Raw genomic sequence first — 17,702 nt, 5'->3', positions numbered from 1 at the left:
ATACCAAAGGAGGAGAGCAGCTGCTCCGCAGTCAGCATGTCTGAACAGTCCTGCACCCAGCAGGGTATCGCTTAATTCACGCTAATGGATAAAGAACTGGCCTCATAACACTTATGTAAATGAGGCTAATGATCAGGGAAAAAATGCAAACTAGTTTTCATTTATTCATAGAGATAGGTGTAATTAGAGGTAATAGTTGGATCCAAAAACTTGCTCTCCAGCATTTATTTGTTGATAGTACAAGATGTGAATGGCTTGTTCCACTGTTTGTCTCTTGTGCAGTTATTAACTTCACACAGAAGTTGAAGTATATATGCTCTTAAATTCTCACTGAGAGAGTTACAAGGCTTAATGGGGGAAAAACTACAGATAACTGCATCTCCTAAACTTACCTCAGTCATTTTCACTGCGTGCTAATAGTTCTCCATTGACAATCCACTGCTGGGATGATCAGCGTATTGATTCAGTTTTTTGACCTTTTTACATTAGCTCCACTGTCTTCTGTAGATTAGAGAAATCAAGAGGAGGCAACCTGCCCATTGCAGTTGTGGCAGCTGAGTAATAAGGTCGTAATTAGGTACAAAGGTCTTTTTTAGCATCTAAGCTGTAGAGTACTAGCCATCCTCTTCCACTTACCCCGGCATTCTTCCTCTTCCTCGTTCGTGAAGGCTGCTGTTCCTCTTGCAGGTGGGTTGTTCCAGTGGCACAGCTGATGCCACTCGATCATTCATGTCTTGAAGAATCAATCAGTGATGGTGGCATAGTCTCATGGTACCAAGCAGGAGTTGATCTAGCTGCAATTTTCACAAGTCATCACCTGCTTGGGTACTTCAGACAGTGCCAAGTGCATGCTTCTAACCCTGCACTACAGGCTGGTTTTGGCTATGCAGATTTCTCCAAGAATACTCTTCCCGCTGTGATGCATAGAGAAGAAGTAAATCCAGCCTTAACCTCATTTACAAGAGGAAGCCGAGTAACACTGGAGGCTCTGTGGTCCTGACACAGAGCCAGTCTGTGTTGGTATCGACATTCCTTATTTTCTGTAGTTTAATGTGGTGCAAACAGGCTACGTAAAATTCTTCGAGAGCTGGTTTCACTCCCGCTGAGCGGGCACCTCTCTGGACCTTTGTGTGGTAACTAAGTCTTGCCAAATCTTAGATATTATCTGATAAGCACACCAAGAATTGATCATGGAAGGACTTTCTAATCCGACTGCATAATGGCACCAAGCTGGTTGAGAAAGCAGTGGCAGTGCTCAAAACAAGGTCAGGATTCTCCATTCAGTAACTGAAGTCTCCTTAATGAAACTGGAGCTAATTTAACTAGATTGTCTTTTTAAACCTTTTATTTTTTTTCTTTTCTTTTCTTTAATGTGCACACTAGTAATCTGTTAAGGTCCTCTTTCTGTGAATGGAGCTTACACCAGTCTGGAGGTGTGTGTGGGGATATCTGCTGATGAAAGCCAGTCATCCAAACCTAAAAAGTGATTCTTTGCTCAAATCCCCACCCTGCTCTTTGTTGGAAAAAGTGTTTCTTGTTTTAAAATTTGGCTGGTGCAAGGTTCAGAGTACCTTCAGAACACTCTAGTTCTTGTTACGATGTGGAAGTAAAGTCCAGGCCAGTTGTCAATTGATTGCATTTACAAAAACAATGTCATTATCACTGAATTGTCACTGACTCATTAGTTCTGCATATCAGGGAAGGAGAATTATGAAGGAGTACCACTGAAGAGAAAGTAGATGATGACTGAGGAGGGAGGGATGTGTGTGTAACACAAAAATCCAAAGATTACATCAAGCTGGAGAGTCATGTGTATATGGCTGTTGTGAAACCCTTATTCTCATCTCTCCTCTGCTTACTAATTGTCTAAGAGTTAATCTTGTCTCAGCAATAATTGTTGTAGACAAGAAAGCAAGTCAGGAAAATACACAAGTTTAAAGGTACTAAATTGTTGAAAACTTAAACTAACCCTAAACATACATGAATATTCTCAGGACTTTTTATAGACTCTGTATGTGACAATTGCCATTTCTCAGACCTGTAAAAATGCCATGTCTTGACAAATCACCTGTCAGACATATCTGAAGCCAGATCAAGCAGCTCTGATATTCACAGGTTTTACTTAACAAAACCTGATTTGTGGCAATTTGGGGTTTTGCCCTGAGTTCACATTGCTACCTCAAATATTTGCTTTCAAAACCTGTTTAAAAGATACTGAAGCATTATGTAGTGGAAAGGTTGGATGTTTTTCTGCTGTCTCATCCTGAAAATGATTGAACTTCTTCCTTGGAAACTGCAGAATTTAATCCTGAACTATCTCTGTGAAAGTGGCCTGACACTTGAGGACATTCCCTCAACCTCTGATGTTGGAACTCATAGCAACGATGAAGTACTTCACTTCGTAGTGGCTGAATGTAAATATATTCTTAAAAATGGGGGTGGAGGTTGTCTGTTCGAGAAGCGTGCGTTGTCTATGGCCATAGATTGCAATCGCACTTGTTCACTTCCATTAAATTCTGGTACTCTTTCAAAGGCAGGCATTATTACTTCAAGGCTACGCATCCAAAGGAATCCATCCTCCTGAGCAAACTGGTAAGAAAAGCTGGGACATGCTGGCAAGCCCAGGTGGGTGTAGCTTAAAGCTTGGAGGCTGCCAGCTGAGTATCAGGTGTCAGGTATTGTCAAGCAGTTGCTGTTTCAGCAGCTGACAGTACCGTAAGGACTTAAGGATAAATGGATGCTTGTACAAAGGTCACTCATGTCAAGAGTGCCAGTTGAGTGTTCTTAAAACAATCTTCAGTTGTACTGTGTGCTTCATACATAAGGACTTTCATTACTATGAATAATGTAAAATCTTTTACTCTGAAAATATGCTTATTCTGCAAAGATTTCTATAAATACAGTTAAGGAAAGACACACATATTGGAGGCTCCAGACTTGTCTATAGTAATGTCATGTTGGCGATGAAGTGAAGCTTGATATTTAGGGGACTTAAACTGTTTTTCCCTGTTGTAGTAACAATTAAATATCTTGCCAGTTGGTGTGGAAAGGGTAATGACTGCTGGCTAAGAAACATAAGTAACTGGATTTCTATTTGAATATTTAACTGAGATCTTCACTATTTCCCGCTGAAAACCAGGCATAACTTGCATCTGGAACAGACACTTGGCCTTGAATTTCAAGTGCAGTGGAGATGAAGAGAAGGAAAGGAACACTTTATGTCTCCAATCACCCAATCCTAAGCATCTAGGTCTGTGGTGAAGGGAATAGTTGGAGGAGAAATTTGACTCTTTCAAATGCCTTTGGACTGCGTGACTCTACTAGGTCTGGGGTTTTTACTGATCTAGCACTTCTTGCCTAATCTTTCTCCTCTGTTCATACCTGTGTGTCCATAATCCCAAGGGCACTTGGCAGGCAATTGAGAGAAGTGCTGGTGAAGCCATCTTCCCTGGCTGCCTTTTGATGTGGTTTTGATGTATCAGTGTAGTTTTAATAGCTAGCTACTGACCAGGAGTGGGACCCTCCCTCTGGGCTTTCTTCCCATCCCCTCCCTAATACTGACAATTGCGCTCAAGTCATCCTGCAATAAACCAGTTCTGGGAGCTAAACCAGCAGAGAAAAAACTAATCATACTTGGGGGGGGGGGGGGGGGGGAGTATGTAACCTCCCAAATCATCATTCCTCACTCTGTTCAGTGGAAAGCCTGTTCGGGTTTCCCAGAAAACGTGCTGAATCATAACCCTCCTAGGAAAAGAGACAGCAAGCTTAAACCTTGCATGTTTACCCCACATCTTATTTGGTCATACACAGTTAGATTAATGTTAGTAAGGTGAAGTTTGTACTAAGGGCAAAACCCCCTTAACATTGGTTTTTATTTGCCCAGGCATGTAAATAGAGGCTGGTTTGGTGCCCATTTTGGGGTAATGGGTTACGTTACAGCACTTCCATTGGGAAACAAGACAGTGGGAAATTTTCTAGCAAGATGCCAGCTTGTGGAGATTTCTAACGCATTCAAAAGTCATGGGAGTGAGGGGGAAACCTTCATAGCTCTCATAGAAGGAACGTCAGTTAGGTGGAGGACTTCTTTTCTTCTCTTTTTTTTTTTCTTCTTTTTGGGGGGGTAGGAGAGAAGAAGAAGGGGAAGGAGGAGATTTTAGTATCCCTTCTGTTTTAAGGCAGCGACAAAGCGTGGAAACTCATTGTAAAACTATGCATTAGTGTCTCGGGTCAGGGTGTCATTTGGATGCTGCCTAGCCCATGACAAGCCTTCTTAAGCATGAAGAAAAAAGAAACCTTATACAAATCAAGAAAGCTACAGTAACAGCAGTAGCAGAGAGCATGAGCTGGGTGGATAGAAGAGTGATGAACCTCTGTTGAGGTAGAAGCCTGCCCAGCTTTGAGATAGGTTTTTGTTTGCTGAGCAAGAAGTGAGAAGACTGTTCCCAGGCTTACCTGGCTGGGATAATTATTTAGCCATTGATCTTCCTATGCAAAAGACTGAAACACTTACCTTTTTTTGGTGATGCCTTTTGGTAGAGTTTTGTGGCCTTCAGTCTTGACAGCTCATCAATCTGGTAGTCTCTCTTTTTCTCTTGCAACTGCTGCACTACAGAAAGCTAATAAAGGTGGAATGTATCTAGTTATCCACCTGACATTTTTTACATCCTCTTTGCATCACTGTCTGCCTTGAGGATGGCCTGTGAGATTAATTTGGTAAAATAAACTAACAGTGAATCTAAGCATTGTTCTCTCCCTTGTGTTTGTAGCATGCTGTGGGTATGGCTTCTGGAAAATGGCAGCATAGTGCTCTGCTGGGTACCTGCTTCAGTGACTGCTAGATTTTCCCTGCAGATTTTAAGCAAGAGAAGGTTACCACAAACCTTTTGCAAATCTCATCTGTGGCTTAAAACTGAATTTTGTTTTCTCTGGATATAATGCTGCAGCAGCAGTAGTAATCTTCCAAGTCAAACTTTGCCTTCACTTAAACTCAATCCCCTGGGTTTTTTTTCCCCTAAGTTTAGGCTGTTAAAAAGCATCATCAGAGACAGGGCAGCCTGAGTGTAACCGAAGCATTACTCACGCAACAAAACTGTACTCACAAAGGGTTTGAAATTTGTTTTTAAATACTAATTTAAATATTAGTTTAAGTATTAGTTTCTTTACATGGATGCCCCGCTCCTGGGGTGAGTATCCCTTCACATGTGTGTATATGCGTGGACCACAGTAGAAGAGCCACAGAGCTTGCACCATTTTATTTTTTAATCTAAACCAATTTCCAAACCAATTTAGATAAGTTGTGAGGAGTTCTTCAGGGGCAAGGCCTGAGAATGGAGCTCGACACAGATAAGAGTGACATCATTCATCATCCACACAGGCTTTGGCACAATACCTGCCTGAAAAGTCCCTCAATAAGCAAACAGTGCATTAGCACCAGCTCTGCAACACCTTCCCCGTTGCATAATGGTGTTTGTGCTGGGGTGTTATTAAAAACCCAGGCAGCGATTCCACCCTGCGTCAGCCTCTGCTACCGGCAAAGCATTGCAGGCGCATGTTGTTGCAACGCATTTCGTTGTGCCTTGTGCAGCCTGGGAAACAGGGTGCTAATTAACCGAGGGTGTCGATGTGGGTAGGAGAGCCACGCTCGCGCCTGTCAGCTGGCGGTTGCAGTGGTATTGTGGGCACCCGGGCGGTTACCTCTGCCCTGCGCGACTGTGGGCTGCGTGGAGCCAATTACGATAAAATCAAGATTACTGTCTTCAGAAAAGCCTGTGGGGTTACGAGTTTCCAGATATGGCAACAGACCTGTTGGTTCAGGAGCAAGTCCTAGCCCGATCCAACAAGGAAGGGCATTTTAATGAAACTTTAATTCTTTGCTGCTGAAGCAAAGAAGGATCGCAGTTTTAAAAGGTGTGTTGGTCTTCAACACTGAGAGCGTTAAGAAAAGAAAAGGAAATAAAATAAACCTCTCTTAGACGTTCATTCCCAACACGCAGTCGCTGAAGCTGGCCAGTCTGCGTGCCTGTGGTAGCTGGTGTAGCTCTCTGTAGCAAGCTGTCCAGGTGCTGTTGCCTTCCTTGATGCCTGGTTGCTGGATGCCTCGGCAGATCCCTGTGCTATTGTTTGGCAGGTGAAAATAAAAATGGGCATTTTTTTTAATTATTGTTACTTGTCTAGTGCTAGTTGATTGTCTCCTGATTTGTTTTCTGATGTTAATATTTCCATTGGATGTTTTCCCTTGCTTTCTAAAGTTGTTTGGTGCATTGTCACTGCTCCATCGACACTGAGGCAGGCAGAGGGCAGACTGTTAGGATCACAGGCAATGCAGCAAAGAGAGTGGAAACTGAGCACCCTGACTCAGTCACAAACCTGTGCTGGGCAAAAGTTGTCTTACCCATATTTTTTAAACGTTGCGTTTCACATGCATGCTGCCTTTTAAGCCCCATAGCTCTCCCTCTCTGTTGCATATCATCTCTTGTCTATTGCCTGCACATCTCCTACAGAGCTGGTTTTCTCTGTGTTTTTAAATGTTATTTAAAAGATCCAGACTTTGGAGCCATCAGAACTCATGAGGTGCTGCCTCTGTGCCCTTTCTTTGCAGCCTCAAAAAAGAAAATACAGAAAGGCGCCAGCCAGCAACACAGTCGAGAGGCCCCGATGCATCAGAAAGGGGACTGGTCTGCCTCTGCTCCCAGCAGCACGTGGTGATCCACTGTTGGTGCCAAACTCCCCCTGTTTGGGTGGGCAGGAGGAATCGGTGCTGAACGGGGAGAGCACGAGGAGGTTTCACCCATGGCTGTAGGTGCGGAGCAGCACAGAGAAAGGTGGCCTTGCTCTGGTGGCCCATTAGGCTCCTTCCAGGCTTCAGCTTTGCTTCAGGGGCATCCAGCGTGTCAGGTGTCTCCTAGGGGTCATGTGTAGTGGTAGAACTGTGCAAACGGTTCCCACCTACGAAGGCACCTACTTCCACACTGATGCTCTTAACCTGCGAGAGGAGGCCCAGGGCCAGGTTTGACAAGACATTCAAATATCTAGAGATGAGGGTGAATGTCCACAGGGGTATCTGAATGCACCAAGGTGAATGTAGTTAAATTTCACTTGTATTGGAGTGTTCCGTAAAGTGGTCTTGGAGGTCAGGCCGTTTACGCATCAGCTGAGCAAGACCCCCTTGCCCTTGTGTTTGCAAGGCCCCCAACTCCCTGTTCATCCAGAGGAGAGAGGGAGCGAAATGGACAGCTGAGCCCACAGCTCCATGGCAGTCCAGCCTCCTTGGAGCTGGTCCTGTTTTTTCCTTGTGCTAACACCAGCAGATCCAAGGAACTAAACTGGTGTTTTTTTCACTGGGTTGGGTTTTCCAGTAGATCAGTTCAGACCCTGGTGAAACCGCATCCCTTAGCCTGGCCTCTTCACTCCCTCAAGGGCGCATAGACCTGGGACCACTGAAGGTGGAGAGGACCTTGGTGCTGTGAACAGGTCCTAGAGCTCCCTGCACCGTAGCCTGCAGACAGGACCGTACCTGGTCCGGTCGTTGTCCCTCAGATTCCTGAAGGGCTGGATCCGCCTGCGCTAGGTGGGCTTTGATTTGTGCCTAAACCCTTGGGGAGCAGTTGTAATTCCTGCTCTGTGGGTTCCTTGTGTGCGATTGGAAACATGGAAAACCTTTATTGGTTGGTTTTGTTTCAAAACAGGAAACCTGGTTTATTTTGAATAGGTTTCTCATTGACTTGTCTAGAAGAATTATTACTCAGATATTTTTTTGTTGTTGTTCTAGCTTCCATTCACCTTACTGCATACTTTCACCTTTCATAGCTGACTCGTGACTTTTTATTTTAAATGAACAGGTGACATGATCCTTAATTAAAACTCTTGCAGTGGAGGTGGTGATCATTAAAGGGTGATGATGTAGAGGATGAACTCTTCTGTTTATCCACAGAACTAATTGGGCTTGAGAGGTGGGTGTTATGCCACTGTCTTACCCAGAGAAGCCGCCTCTGAAGCACAAGAGGTTAATGCGTTTTCTGCTCCTTGGTCTCTCTTCTGTGACTGCCAACAAAGGTAGCAATTACCAGTGTTATCTCAGGGGATGTTCCCTGATGTGGATAATTGCAAACTGGGAAACCACGCTGATACAGCTGAGGGTATTTCTTACAGGCCAGAAGAACACCCCTGGCCTGGTCAGTAGTACAGGAAAGTTGTTACCTAGGCTAAATTTGTGCTAATACCTTAGGGCAAAAGGACCTATATCCATTACAGGTCCCTTGAAGCATCCAGTTCTTTGAAGGATCAGCTCTACCCAGCCACAGTCAAGAATTTGTAACATGCCTGAAAGGGCAAGTTGGTTTGTGCCTGTCTTTTTTTAGCTTTTTTTTTTTTAAGGCAACTTCTGTAGCATAGTTTATGCTTCAGATAACAAGTATGTATGCTGTCGTATTTGTTGTGTAAAAAAAAAAAAAATCATAGCAACACATTTGTTCTTGTGGAAAGTAGCCTGAATCAAAGGAGATAGTTAAGGAATGACTTTCAGAATTTGCGAATGCCTGGGGGGAGTTACGATAGCTGGTTCTTAAGCCTAACATTCAAGGGAATGGTACCATCCAGCATTTGAGCACTGAAACGCAGCAATCCGAGATTTAAAAAAAAAAAAGTTTAAAATGATTGACTACTTGAAACAATTGAACAAGGGCTATAGTGGATTTAACAGGAGTTGTAGTGGGTTTTTCATTGCTGGTACTTTTAAATCAAAATCAAATGTTTTGTTCACACAGACAGTAATTTCAGGAAAATCGTATGACCACATGAGTTCAGGCTAGAAGATCGCAATGGTTGTTTTTGGCCTGATAATCTGTAAGTGCATTGCCCAGAACAATATAGTAGTTTCTGTGCTCAAGCCAGAAAAATCCAGGGAGAAAAGAGCAGTGCAGCCAACTATCTCTGTAGGCCCTCAAACACTTCAGTGTCAGGGAAAATGTTAGCAAGATCGGGGACAGTTTGACTACCCGGTAAAGTCAGGGAGCGTCTCTTCTTTGGCTTCGGTAGGCTCTAGGTCAGGAAAACTTTGCAAACTCATCTGCAGCCGCTGAGTTGGTTGTGTTGCAGAAGTCCCCAAATGAGATTCTCCTTTTTGCAATGTGCTGTGCAGACGCGGTGAGCCCTCGCTGCGGGGAACTACTGAGAAAAGGTCAGGCACCCCTGGAAAAGGAGTAGACAATATATGCAAATTGTTGGTATTTAATTCAGTCGTGTAGTGGGGAAGAATAAACATTATTCCTGACATTTCCATTTTTGATTAATGATGAATGGAGTTGGCAGATGTTCAGCTGGCCACCAGATGGGGTCTGCTCAGTCCAACAAACAGAATAGAAACAGTCTGGGTCTTGTAAAGCCGGCACTGACAAAAGCTCTGACAAAATCTCTAGTTCATCCAAGTGATAGGCCAACTTTGACCTCAAAACAACTTAGCAGTTTAAGAACGGAGGTGGTACAACCAGCGAAACTGCTTATGGAAGGGAAATGGGGTGTGGAAGGATTGGAGCTGGTTAATTTGCTGGAGTTTAAGCAGGTTTGGGGGTTTGGTTTGGTTTTTTTGTTGGTTTTTTTTTTTTTATTTCCCCTGCTGCAGGAGCTGCAGACTGCAGCTTTGATTTCACGGGGTTGGATCCGTGCGGGACCTCGTTCGTCCACCCACGGTTGGTTCTGCGAGTGACTGCAAGGTCTCTGGGCACATCTCACGGCAGGGTCGGCTTAGTGATGGGGATCGGCTGGTTTTTCACGTCGTTAACCCAGGATAGGCTTTGCGGCTTGAGATCAGATAAGCCCGGCCTTGGTCCGGATCCATCAGCCTGCCTTTCTGTCTGGCTGCGTCTGGCGATGGTTAATGAGCACGGGGGGGGGAAGAGGGATTTGGGTGGGGACAGGGATATGGGGGGGGGGGGGGGACAGGGATGTGGGGGGTGACAGGGATGGGGACAGGGATATGGGGGGGGACAGGGATGGAGACAGGGATGGGGACAGGGATATGGGGGGGGGATACAGGGATGCTTCTCTCAACGGCTTTACTCCTCAGGGCCGGCTCCCCTTCGCACCCCGCGGGCAAAGTCATTCAAATTTGGAAGAGTGAATTTAAATTCATGCAAATTCCCTTCCTGGAGGGAAGCGATAAGTGTCTGCGAAGTACCCCGTCTCCCCGTCCTGCACGGCGGGGCCCCCCCAGATAAGGGGTCCCCGTGGGGGGTGTGTGTGGGGGGGGTGTCTTTACCGCTTTGCCCCCGAGATGCGACCCTTCCTGCGTGGGGGTCGGTGGCAGGAGGGGCTCCCCCCCCCCCCGCCTCTTCCCTCCCTCCCCCGCCTCGGGCAGCACTTTGAAGGGAAGATGGCTGGGGGGGGGGAGAAATTCCTCCCGCCCGCCGGAGGAACGGTGAGGGGCGGACGGCGTTCGGGGGGAGGCAGCTCACACCCCCCACCCCCGGTTTGCAGCCCCGGGGGAGGAGGAGGAGGAGGAGGAGGGCGGGGGGGGGCGGCGCAGGTAGCTCTCCCGCCGGGCTCCCAGCAGGCGGGACAGGGCAGGAGGAGCCCCCCCCCCCCTCCACAACACACCCCCCGCTTTTTCCTCTGTGGGGCTGTGCCTGGCGCTGGCAGCTCCTCCGGACCTGCCCGGGAAGGGAAGGGAAAGGAGCCGCTCTCCGTGGCGGAGCCGGGAGCTGCGGACGCCTCAGCGGGTCTGTCCGTCCTTACAGACCCCCCGGGGGGGGGGGGGGGACGGGGAAAGGGTCTGGGTTCAAAAGAGCCGGAGCGCGGGGTCGGGTCTGCAGCGGGGATCGCCTCTCCTGAGCCGCTTCTCCCGGCTCCGCCGCCGTTCCGGTGCTGTCAAGAGGTAATTTAATTTGGGGGGGCGGGGGTCCTTCTCTTCGCCGGAGCGGCTGGGTGGGGGACGGGGTACCTTCGGACCCGGGGGGGGGCTGGGGGAGCCTCTGACCCACCGTCACGTCCTCGTCCTTGAAACTTGGGCGGGACGGGAAATATCCCCCCCCGCCGCCATCCCTGAGGAGCTCTGCCTGCTGAAGAAGGCATCGTCCCGGCCCGTCTGTCAGGATAAGCTGGGCTGTGCATGGGATTTCGTTAGTTTTTTTCGTTGGTTTGGGGTTTTTGGTGGTTTGTTTTGGTTTGGTTTTTTTTACAACTCCAGTCTTGTGACTTATTGAACACTTTCTTGAAGTGTTTTCTCTGGAAACTCGTCTTAAATGAGGGCTGTGAGCCCTAACAAAGAAGGGTGTTGTTCGGGAGCCAACAGGTGACGGGGTGAAACCTGAGTATATGTGTACATTGGAGTAAAGTCTGGCTGCTGTTTAAAATAGAATTAAAAAAAAAAATCAATGGGAGACTGTAAAAGGCAAGATTTCTTTCTTTCTAAATCTGTACACCCTCTTAAGGAGAGGGGGGGGGGGAAGCATCCGTGAGAATACCGCTTCCTCGGCAAGAGGTTTGGTTCTCGCTGAACTGCAGCCTGCGGTCGTGTTCTGCGCAGCGCCGAGCGTAAGACATCCAAATCCGAGGTGTTGGCGTGGGGCGATGCTTTTGTCACCGTGCTTCCTCCTTTTGTTAACGCAGGTAGCCTGTCTTTGCAGTATGGCTCGTCCAAGGAAAACACCCCAAGAAGGATCGTCCAGCTTCCAGTTGGGAAAGTGATCTTTGCGTTAGGATGCTAGAGGAGGAAAGCAGTTCATTCTTCTGTCGGTGCTTGTGGGCTGGCCAATGGAAGGGAAAACAGTCCTTGCTTCTAGGGTCCATCTAAAGGCCTGCTGAATGAACAAGTACGCAGGCTTCATTCCTTTCCCCCCTGCTCTGGATAGGTCGTTACTGGAAGGACCCAACAGCTGAAACAGTCGCTGCTCATTGACTACAGACCCAGATTTCCCAAGTACAGAGCTGTCCGTAAATAGGTTATTTGTACTGTAGCTAAGGAATGGGGCTTTCTGATCATTCCCGTAAGATGTATTGGAAATGGTTTTTAAATTATTAATAGTTATTTTGTGGTGGTTTATTGCTGCTGTATTACACCCTTGCTCTTCTAATGTAGTTATCGTGCACCAGGGATTAAATAAGCAGGTGAATGGGCTGGCCATGCTAATCTTAACTCGTTGAGCCTTCATTGTGAATGGATGCATGTGATATGCATCTTGTATCCCCTATAGCCTTGTTAACAAGCCTTCTAACAAAAAAGTTGTTAAACAATTTGCCCTGCAGGACAGAGTAAAACAGCAGGGGATGGGCAAGGAGATGTTTGTCTAACTGTGCTCACAAATCACGACCTCTTCTATCTGGTCAGGGGTGAACATAATCAGTGAGCTGGAAATCCTAGCACGGGGATAACCTTCATATGGGGTTCAGCAACAGCTTTGCTCCAAGTCTGATACCCTAATATTTTGTGTACCAATAGGTTTGTTGTAATTAGGAGCGTAGTTTGTCTTTGCTTCTAAGAACTCTGTCAGAATACGGTTGTTTTAATACATCAGTGGAAAAAAGGTATTAATTGCTTTTCTTTTTAAATGAAATTTAGCTGTTTAATTCAATTATGTTATTCATACTTGTCAAGCTGCCAGTGAAATACCTCCTTGTAGGCTATGAAGCTTTTTTTGAGAGGCAGTATTTGAACAGAGCCGAAACCTCAAAACGTTCCACAGACTTTTAAGAAAGCAAAACAAAACATCCTTGCTGTGTTTTGTAGATGTCGTGGCAGGAGTAGAAAGACCACCTTTCTACTCATCCCTCGGAAAGCATTTATTTTTTCAGCTGTTGTTTATATTCATTTGAATCCTCCTTAGGATGTAATCATTTTAAACGGATCACTTTGAAGGATGAGTGTGGTTGGGGGGCAGGGAGGAAGAACCCTGTAGTTTTAAAATGCAAACCAAATTACACTTAAGCAGGAGAGGAAGGAGAACTCCTAAACAAGCAATTGCTAAAACAGTTCTGCAGATAGCCTGCTGTTAAGCTGGGCTGTTTTAGAAACCTCACTGTCAGCAACACCATGATATTTGTGACATGACCATATTGATATATGATGCGCTGTCAGTCATTTTATAGCTGGCTTACCATTAGCTCTACGGAAGCGTTTTTCTTTTAAAGTGAATGCTGTCCTTTGAGTAATCTCGGTTCATTGAGATTTATGAACCTCGCTTTAAACATTTCCAATTGCCTTATCTGGGGAGGAGCACCCTGACTGTAAAGTTGCATTTAACAGTTGGAGGGGAGGTGTATTTTTCCTTTATTCTCTACCAGCCATACTTTCAACCTGCCCTGTGTCACTGGGAAGTGGGCCTGTGGGTCTGTGGTTTTCTCTTGCTGGAGCTGGACCGCATTCTGTCTGAAATGGATGGGTCAGAGGCGACTCAGGCAGGATCCGTCTCCGTGGAAAAGCAGCATGGCCTCTCTCTCATACCAATGCCTTGTCTTCCTTTGGAATTAGGCAACGCTCTCACACTTACGTACCTTCACTATACTTGAAATCCCAACGTTACCCAGCGCTGCTTTTTGCCATGTAGAAGTAGCATGTAGCCTTAGTGTTCAAAAATCCTCAGAAAGGTTAACAAGTCTTCATGCATTCAGATTCTGGTTTTTTTTCCTTGTCTTTCAAGAGAATAAAGTAAGTCAGAGAAGTTAATCTTTGATCTTACAGAGAGAGGTTTTTGAACAATCAATACGAAGAAGCAATTACTGAATTACCTTTGTGCTTGTGAGCGCTGGGTGTCGTGTGAGCGAGCTGGGGGTACACCCTGCTCAAGTGCCGGGGGACTGGCACCTGAACCTGTCTCTTTGCCTGAATTACATTTCAGATCTGCTTTCTGTGGTGTGGTTGAGGTCGGGCTGCCTAATGAAGTGTTGGTGAAGGTGTTTCACCTAGTGACTGCTTTTATTCCTGGGTTATTGGGCAGGAGTCAGTTCTTGAAAAGTGATAATTTGACCAACACAAGTTCTCATGTTGTAGTGCTGTAAGAATTTGAAATAGCAGCTTAGGTATCAGTGAGTGGCATATTATTGTAAACCAGATATCTACCCCTTTCTGAGGGGAAATTGTAAAACAGTTCATCTGCTGCTAAGATCATCTTGGAAGGACTTGGGTTTCTCAGTGATACTCATAGTGATTTTACACTTAAGAATTGGGTATAGATGATGCGGGACACAAGCTGCCAACCTGAGCATCCCCATCCATCTGCAACAGTGAGCACTGTTGCCTTTTTTTGCTAGAGCGAGTTCTTAACTGTGTCACAGTATTCCTCTGTCCCTTCTTCCTCATACCCCAGTTTTACACAAGCAATAACAAAAACATACCTGATGCTTGACTTCATTTCCACTAGTACGTGGAGAAGGGAAACAGTTTTGTATCATTTGTCTTATCATTTTTTTCTGAAGAAAACTAATTCAAGGGATCCAGTATGTACTGGGATGTCTGTCTTTCTATTTTAAATATATAGGATTGAGCTTTTAGGATTGAGTTTGGTTTTTCTCACCTTCCTTGGCAGAGATTGTGACATCGTGATGCTAAGCTCGGAAGCTGTTTTGCTAACCTTCAGTTGTTCAGCTAGAGTAAGATTTCAGAAATTTGCCTGATGGCTCACAAGCTTTGTAGACATAGCCTGTTCTCAAAGGGGAGGTTGGCAGGTTTTCTTGCCCCATCAAGTATTAAATGAATCTTTTACTACAGTGCAGCTATGCAGTGTAATAGAAGTGTGTTGGCATCTTAGCAGTGCACCAAAAATAGTGCATATGTTTTTGAACCAGAAGTTTTTGGAGTAAAGTTAACAAGCTAATTTTTTGGAGCACTAACCCAGCGGAAGAGTTAAGTAATCCCATCTCTTTTTATTGGGTGTGAGAATGTATAGACGTATTGAAAATGGGGATTGATAGACTGTGTAATACTGAATATCGTCATTTCACTGAGTTTGTAGCTTTGGATGCATGTGGCCACTTTTTATGGAGCAGGTTTGGGTTTACGTACTGAATCAACAGAGCCTGGCACTAACCAGTGCCTCATGCTTGAAGGAGGAGAAACTCCTGTTGAGTAACTAGCAGAATACTTGGGTATGCGGTCTTAAATCTTTCTACCACCTGTGACCTAGCAGCAACTTATTTTCTCTAATATGGTGGTGATGAGACTGGCAATGTAATGTGGGACCCACCAGCAGTTTTTAGATTGCTCTCCCCTTTAAGACCCACCAGCAAGGTTATATGTCAAGGAGATTAAAATTTTCTACAGCTCAGATCTAGTACTGATGAAATGGCATCTGTGTTTAGATGCATAGGTGAAAGAATTGCCAAAAATGGGGAAGGCACAGCTGGTGTGTAATGTGGTACTGTAAAAGCAAGCTTGTTTCTAACCCCAGTGGTCAGGATGTCTGTCATGGTAGGGTACATCCTCTTTGCTTTTGATCATCTGTATTTCACTGAAATTCCTGGTCTGAATTTCCTAAGAACTTCTGCTAGAATTAATGTAAGATACTTATCTTAATAAGCTTTCTACTGCGGAACGCTACAGATGTTGGTGAGAGCCTTCTTTGCCAGTTGTGACTCAAAATGATCCCACTGATATTAAGCTTTGCAGGCTTCATGAATCAACAGAAGCATCTCCCTGTAGGGTTTTAAATTAACAGAACAATCATGATGTATTTTACAGAGCCTAATCTGGCCTAATTGGCTTTCAGATATTTAACTGGACCAACGCCCTTCCGCTCTGATACAGCTAAAACAGAGTTCTCGGAGGAATCCAGCAGACGCTCACTGCTCTGTGCCTACCTTGTGAAAAACAGGATGCTACTTGCACAACCGTCTTTTCGCAACAATTTCTTTAGTTTTTGACAAGCGGTTGTCATGTCTTTTGTGTTACTAGATTGGTGGTAGTAATGACTTCTGGAAGAGCTCGGGTTGAGCTTAAGAGCTCATTCCTTTTGTTGGTATCTGCTCAATGAGTCTTTCCTAGGTACACCTACATATAACCTGTGATGTGAAACAAGCAGAAGTGTAAAAGATGACAAGCGTTAATATTGAAATACATTGTGGTTGCCAAACGTGGTAGTGTGTGTCTAGTTTTCTTTTTCTTGAGTAGTTTTATTTTTATAGCTCTCTTAAGCACTTTTGAATTGCTTGTAGCAAGTTGTAATGATGCTTCAATCATTTATTGTTCTGGGCAACACAAGGAATACTGAACTGTTGTAAGATCATTTACACTGATAATTAGTTGTTGCATGTTCAAGTGTATTAAAGCTCTGCTAATCTCTTTCTCCAGATCAATTGCTTGATGAGGTGCAGCTGAAATATTTAACGCTTCACACTTATGCCACTGGAGATGGAGCCCAAAGCCAACAATCTCGTTTTTGGGTGTCAGCGAAGCTCCACATCGGATGATGACTCTGGCTGTGCCTTGGAAGAATATGCCTGGGTACCCCCAGGCCTCAGACCAGAGCAGGTATCAACTGTGCTTCTGCATTTTTAAAATAAGCCTTGTAAGGACTGTCTAAGGGAGTGATACGCTGCCTCTACAAGTCTAATTAAATTCTTATAATGTAGAAAACTTAAATTTGTCTAGAACTCTTCTTGTTTTGTTTCCTATTCTAATGAGGCTGTGTTTAGGGAGCTTAAAATCCTCAACACCGAGGAGTTTTAGGTTCCAAAACAAGGTTCCCAGTCAATATTTTTCAGTGAATGTGTGCCACAGAGGTATGTATTCTCAAGTCTAAAAGCAGCATAGAAATTTGCTTTCTCTTTGAAATATGTTATTAGGTTAAATTAAAGCTCATAGCATACCTTGTGGCATTGTGCTACTTGGCCAGTACCTCACTGCACTTGTACAACTCTTTAAATAATTAGGCATTTGACATCTAGAACATCTATGTTACTACAGCGCACATAAATGCAAGTGTTCTGTCACTGTGACAAGTAGTAATATATTTTACGCTTGTTTAAATAGTTGTATGCCTGCCATTTGTTCATGCCAGGATTTCTCTTGTACGATCTCTGGAACCGAAACTCATGGGTTGGTTGGGCTGTTCCTTCCCCTCTCCTCTTTCTTCTTTATAACATCATGGTAATGGAAATAAAAGTGAAATTACTGATGAGCAAGTTGCTGTGGGAGATCAAAATGAACCTCTCATGGTGTTCATTTACTTGATAATATTGCTTGATTTATTGCTATATTTACTTGATGATTGTGCTGAAGCTGTGTACTCAGTAATATCCAGATCTCAGACTTGAGTGTTAAATGGACAGAGTGGCTTTGTAGCATCTGCTAACAGAGGCAGAGCAAGCCTCCTTCAGCTGGCAAGCTAATACAGTCCATAGTTATAAAGGTGCAGAAGATGTCTCCTTTTTGCTATGCAGAGATTTTCTTAATCATGAATAAAGTAACATGTCAGCAGGAATGGCAAATAATGCGCTATTTTTAGGGAAACTCTTTTTATCGCTTACTTAAGCATATATAAGAATCCTGATGAATCAGACCTTAAGGCAAACAGCAAGCTAACGTTCTGCCAGCACAATTAAATGCCCTAAAATATCCTCATAATCCAGCTAGCTTAAACTCACTGAAGATTTTTTTTCCCAAGAAGAATGACTTATTTTGAGAACAGTGCAATAAACTTGAGAAAAGGGTGTAAAGTACCTTTTAAAGCTTCACTTCTTACTGCATGTTGTTATCTTTTCCTGCAGCTTCTTGAAAT

General features: G+C 44.7%; 1 protein-coding gene across 2 annotated transcripts in view; it reads left to right on the top strand.

Annotated features, from left to right (window-relative positions):
• PRICKLE1 (prickle planar cell polarity protein 1) overlaps positions 1–17,702 on the top strand; it is a 65,993-nt gene that overhangs the window by 40,100 nt on the left and 8,191 nt on the right. Inside the window, exons 1-2 of one of the 2 annotated variants that reach the window (XM_069802210.1) lie at positions 10,660–10,867; positions 16,274–16,453. In XM_069802210.1, the coding sequence (XP_069658311.1) occupies positions 16,322–16,453 (132 nt within the window). In that variant the 5' untranslated portion in view covers positions 10,660–10,867; positions 16,274–16,321. Of the gene's footprint in view, positions 1–10,659; positions 10,868–16,273; positions 16,454–17,702 lie in introns of those variants that run through there. The other variant, XM_069802209.1, reaches the window with a different exon arrangement.

The sequence above is a fragment of the Haliaeetus albicilla genome, chromosome 14 (assembly GCF_947461875.1).
Source record: "Haliaeetus albicilla chromosome 14, bHalAlb1.1, whole genome shotgun sequence".
NCBI classification, from domain to species: Eukaryota; Metazoa; Chordata; class Aves; order Accipitriformes; family Accipitridae; genus Haliaeetus; species Haliaeetus albicilla.
The sequence above is the reverse complement of the archived record's forward strand: the minus strand, read 5'-3'. Positions and strand labels throughout refer to the sequence as shown.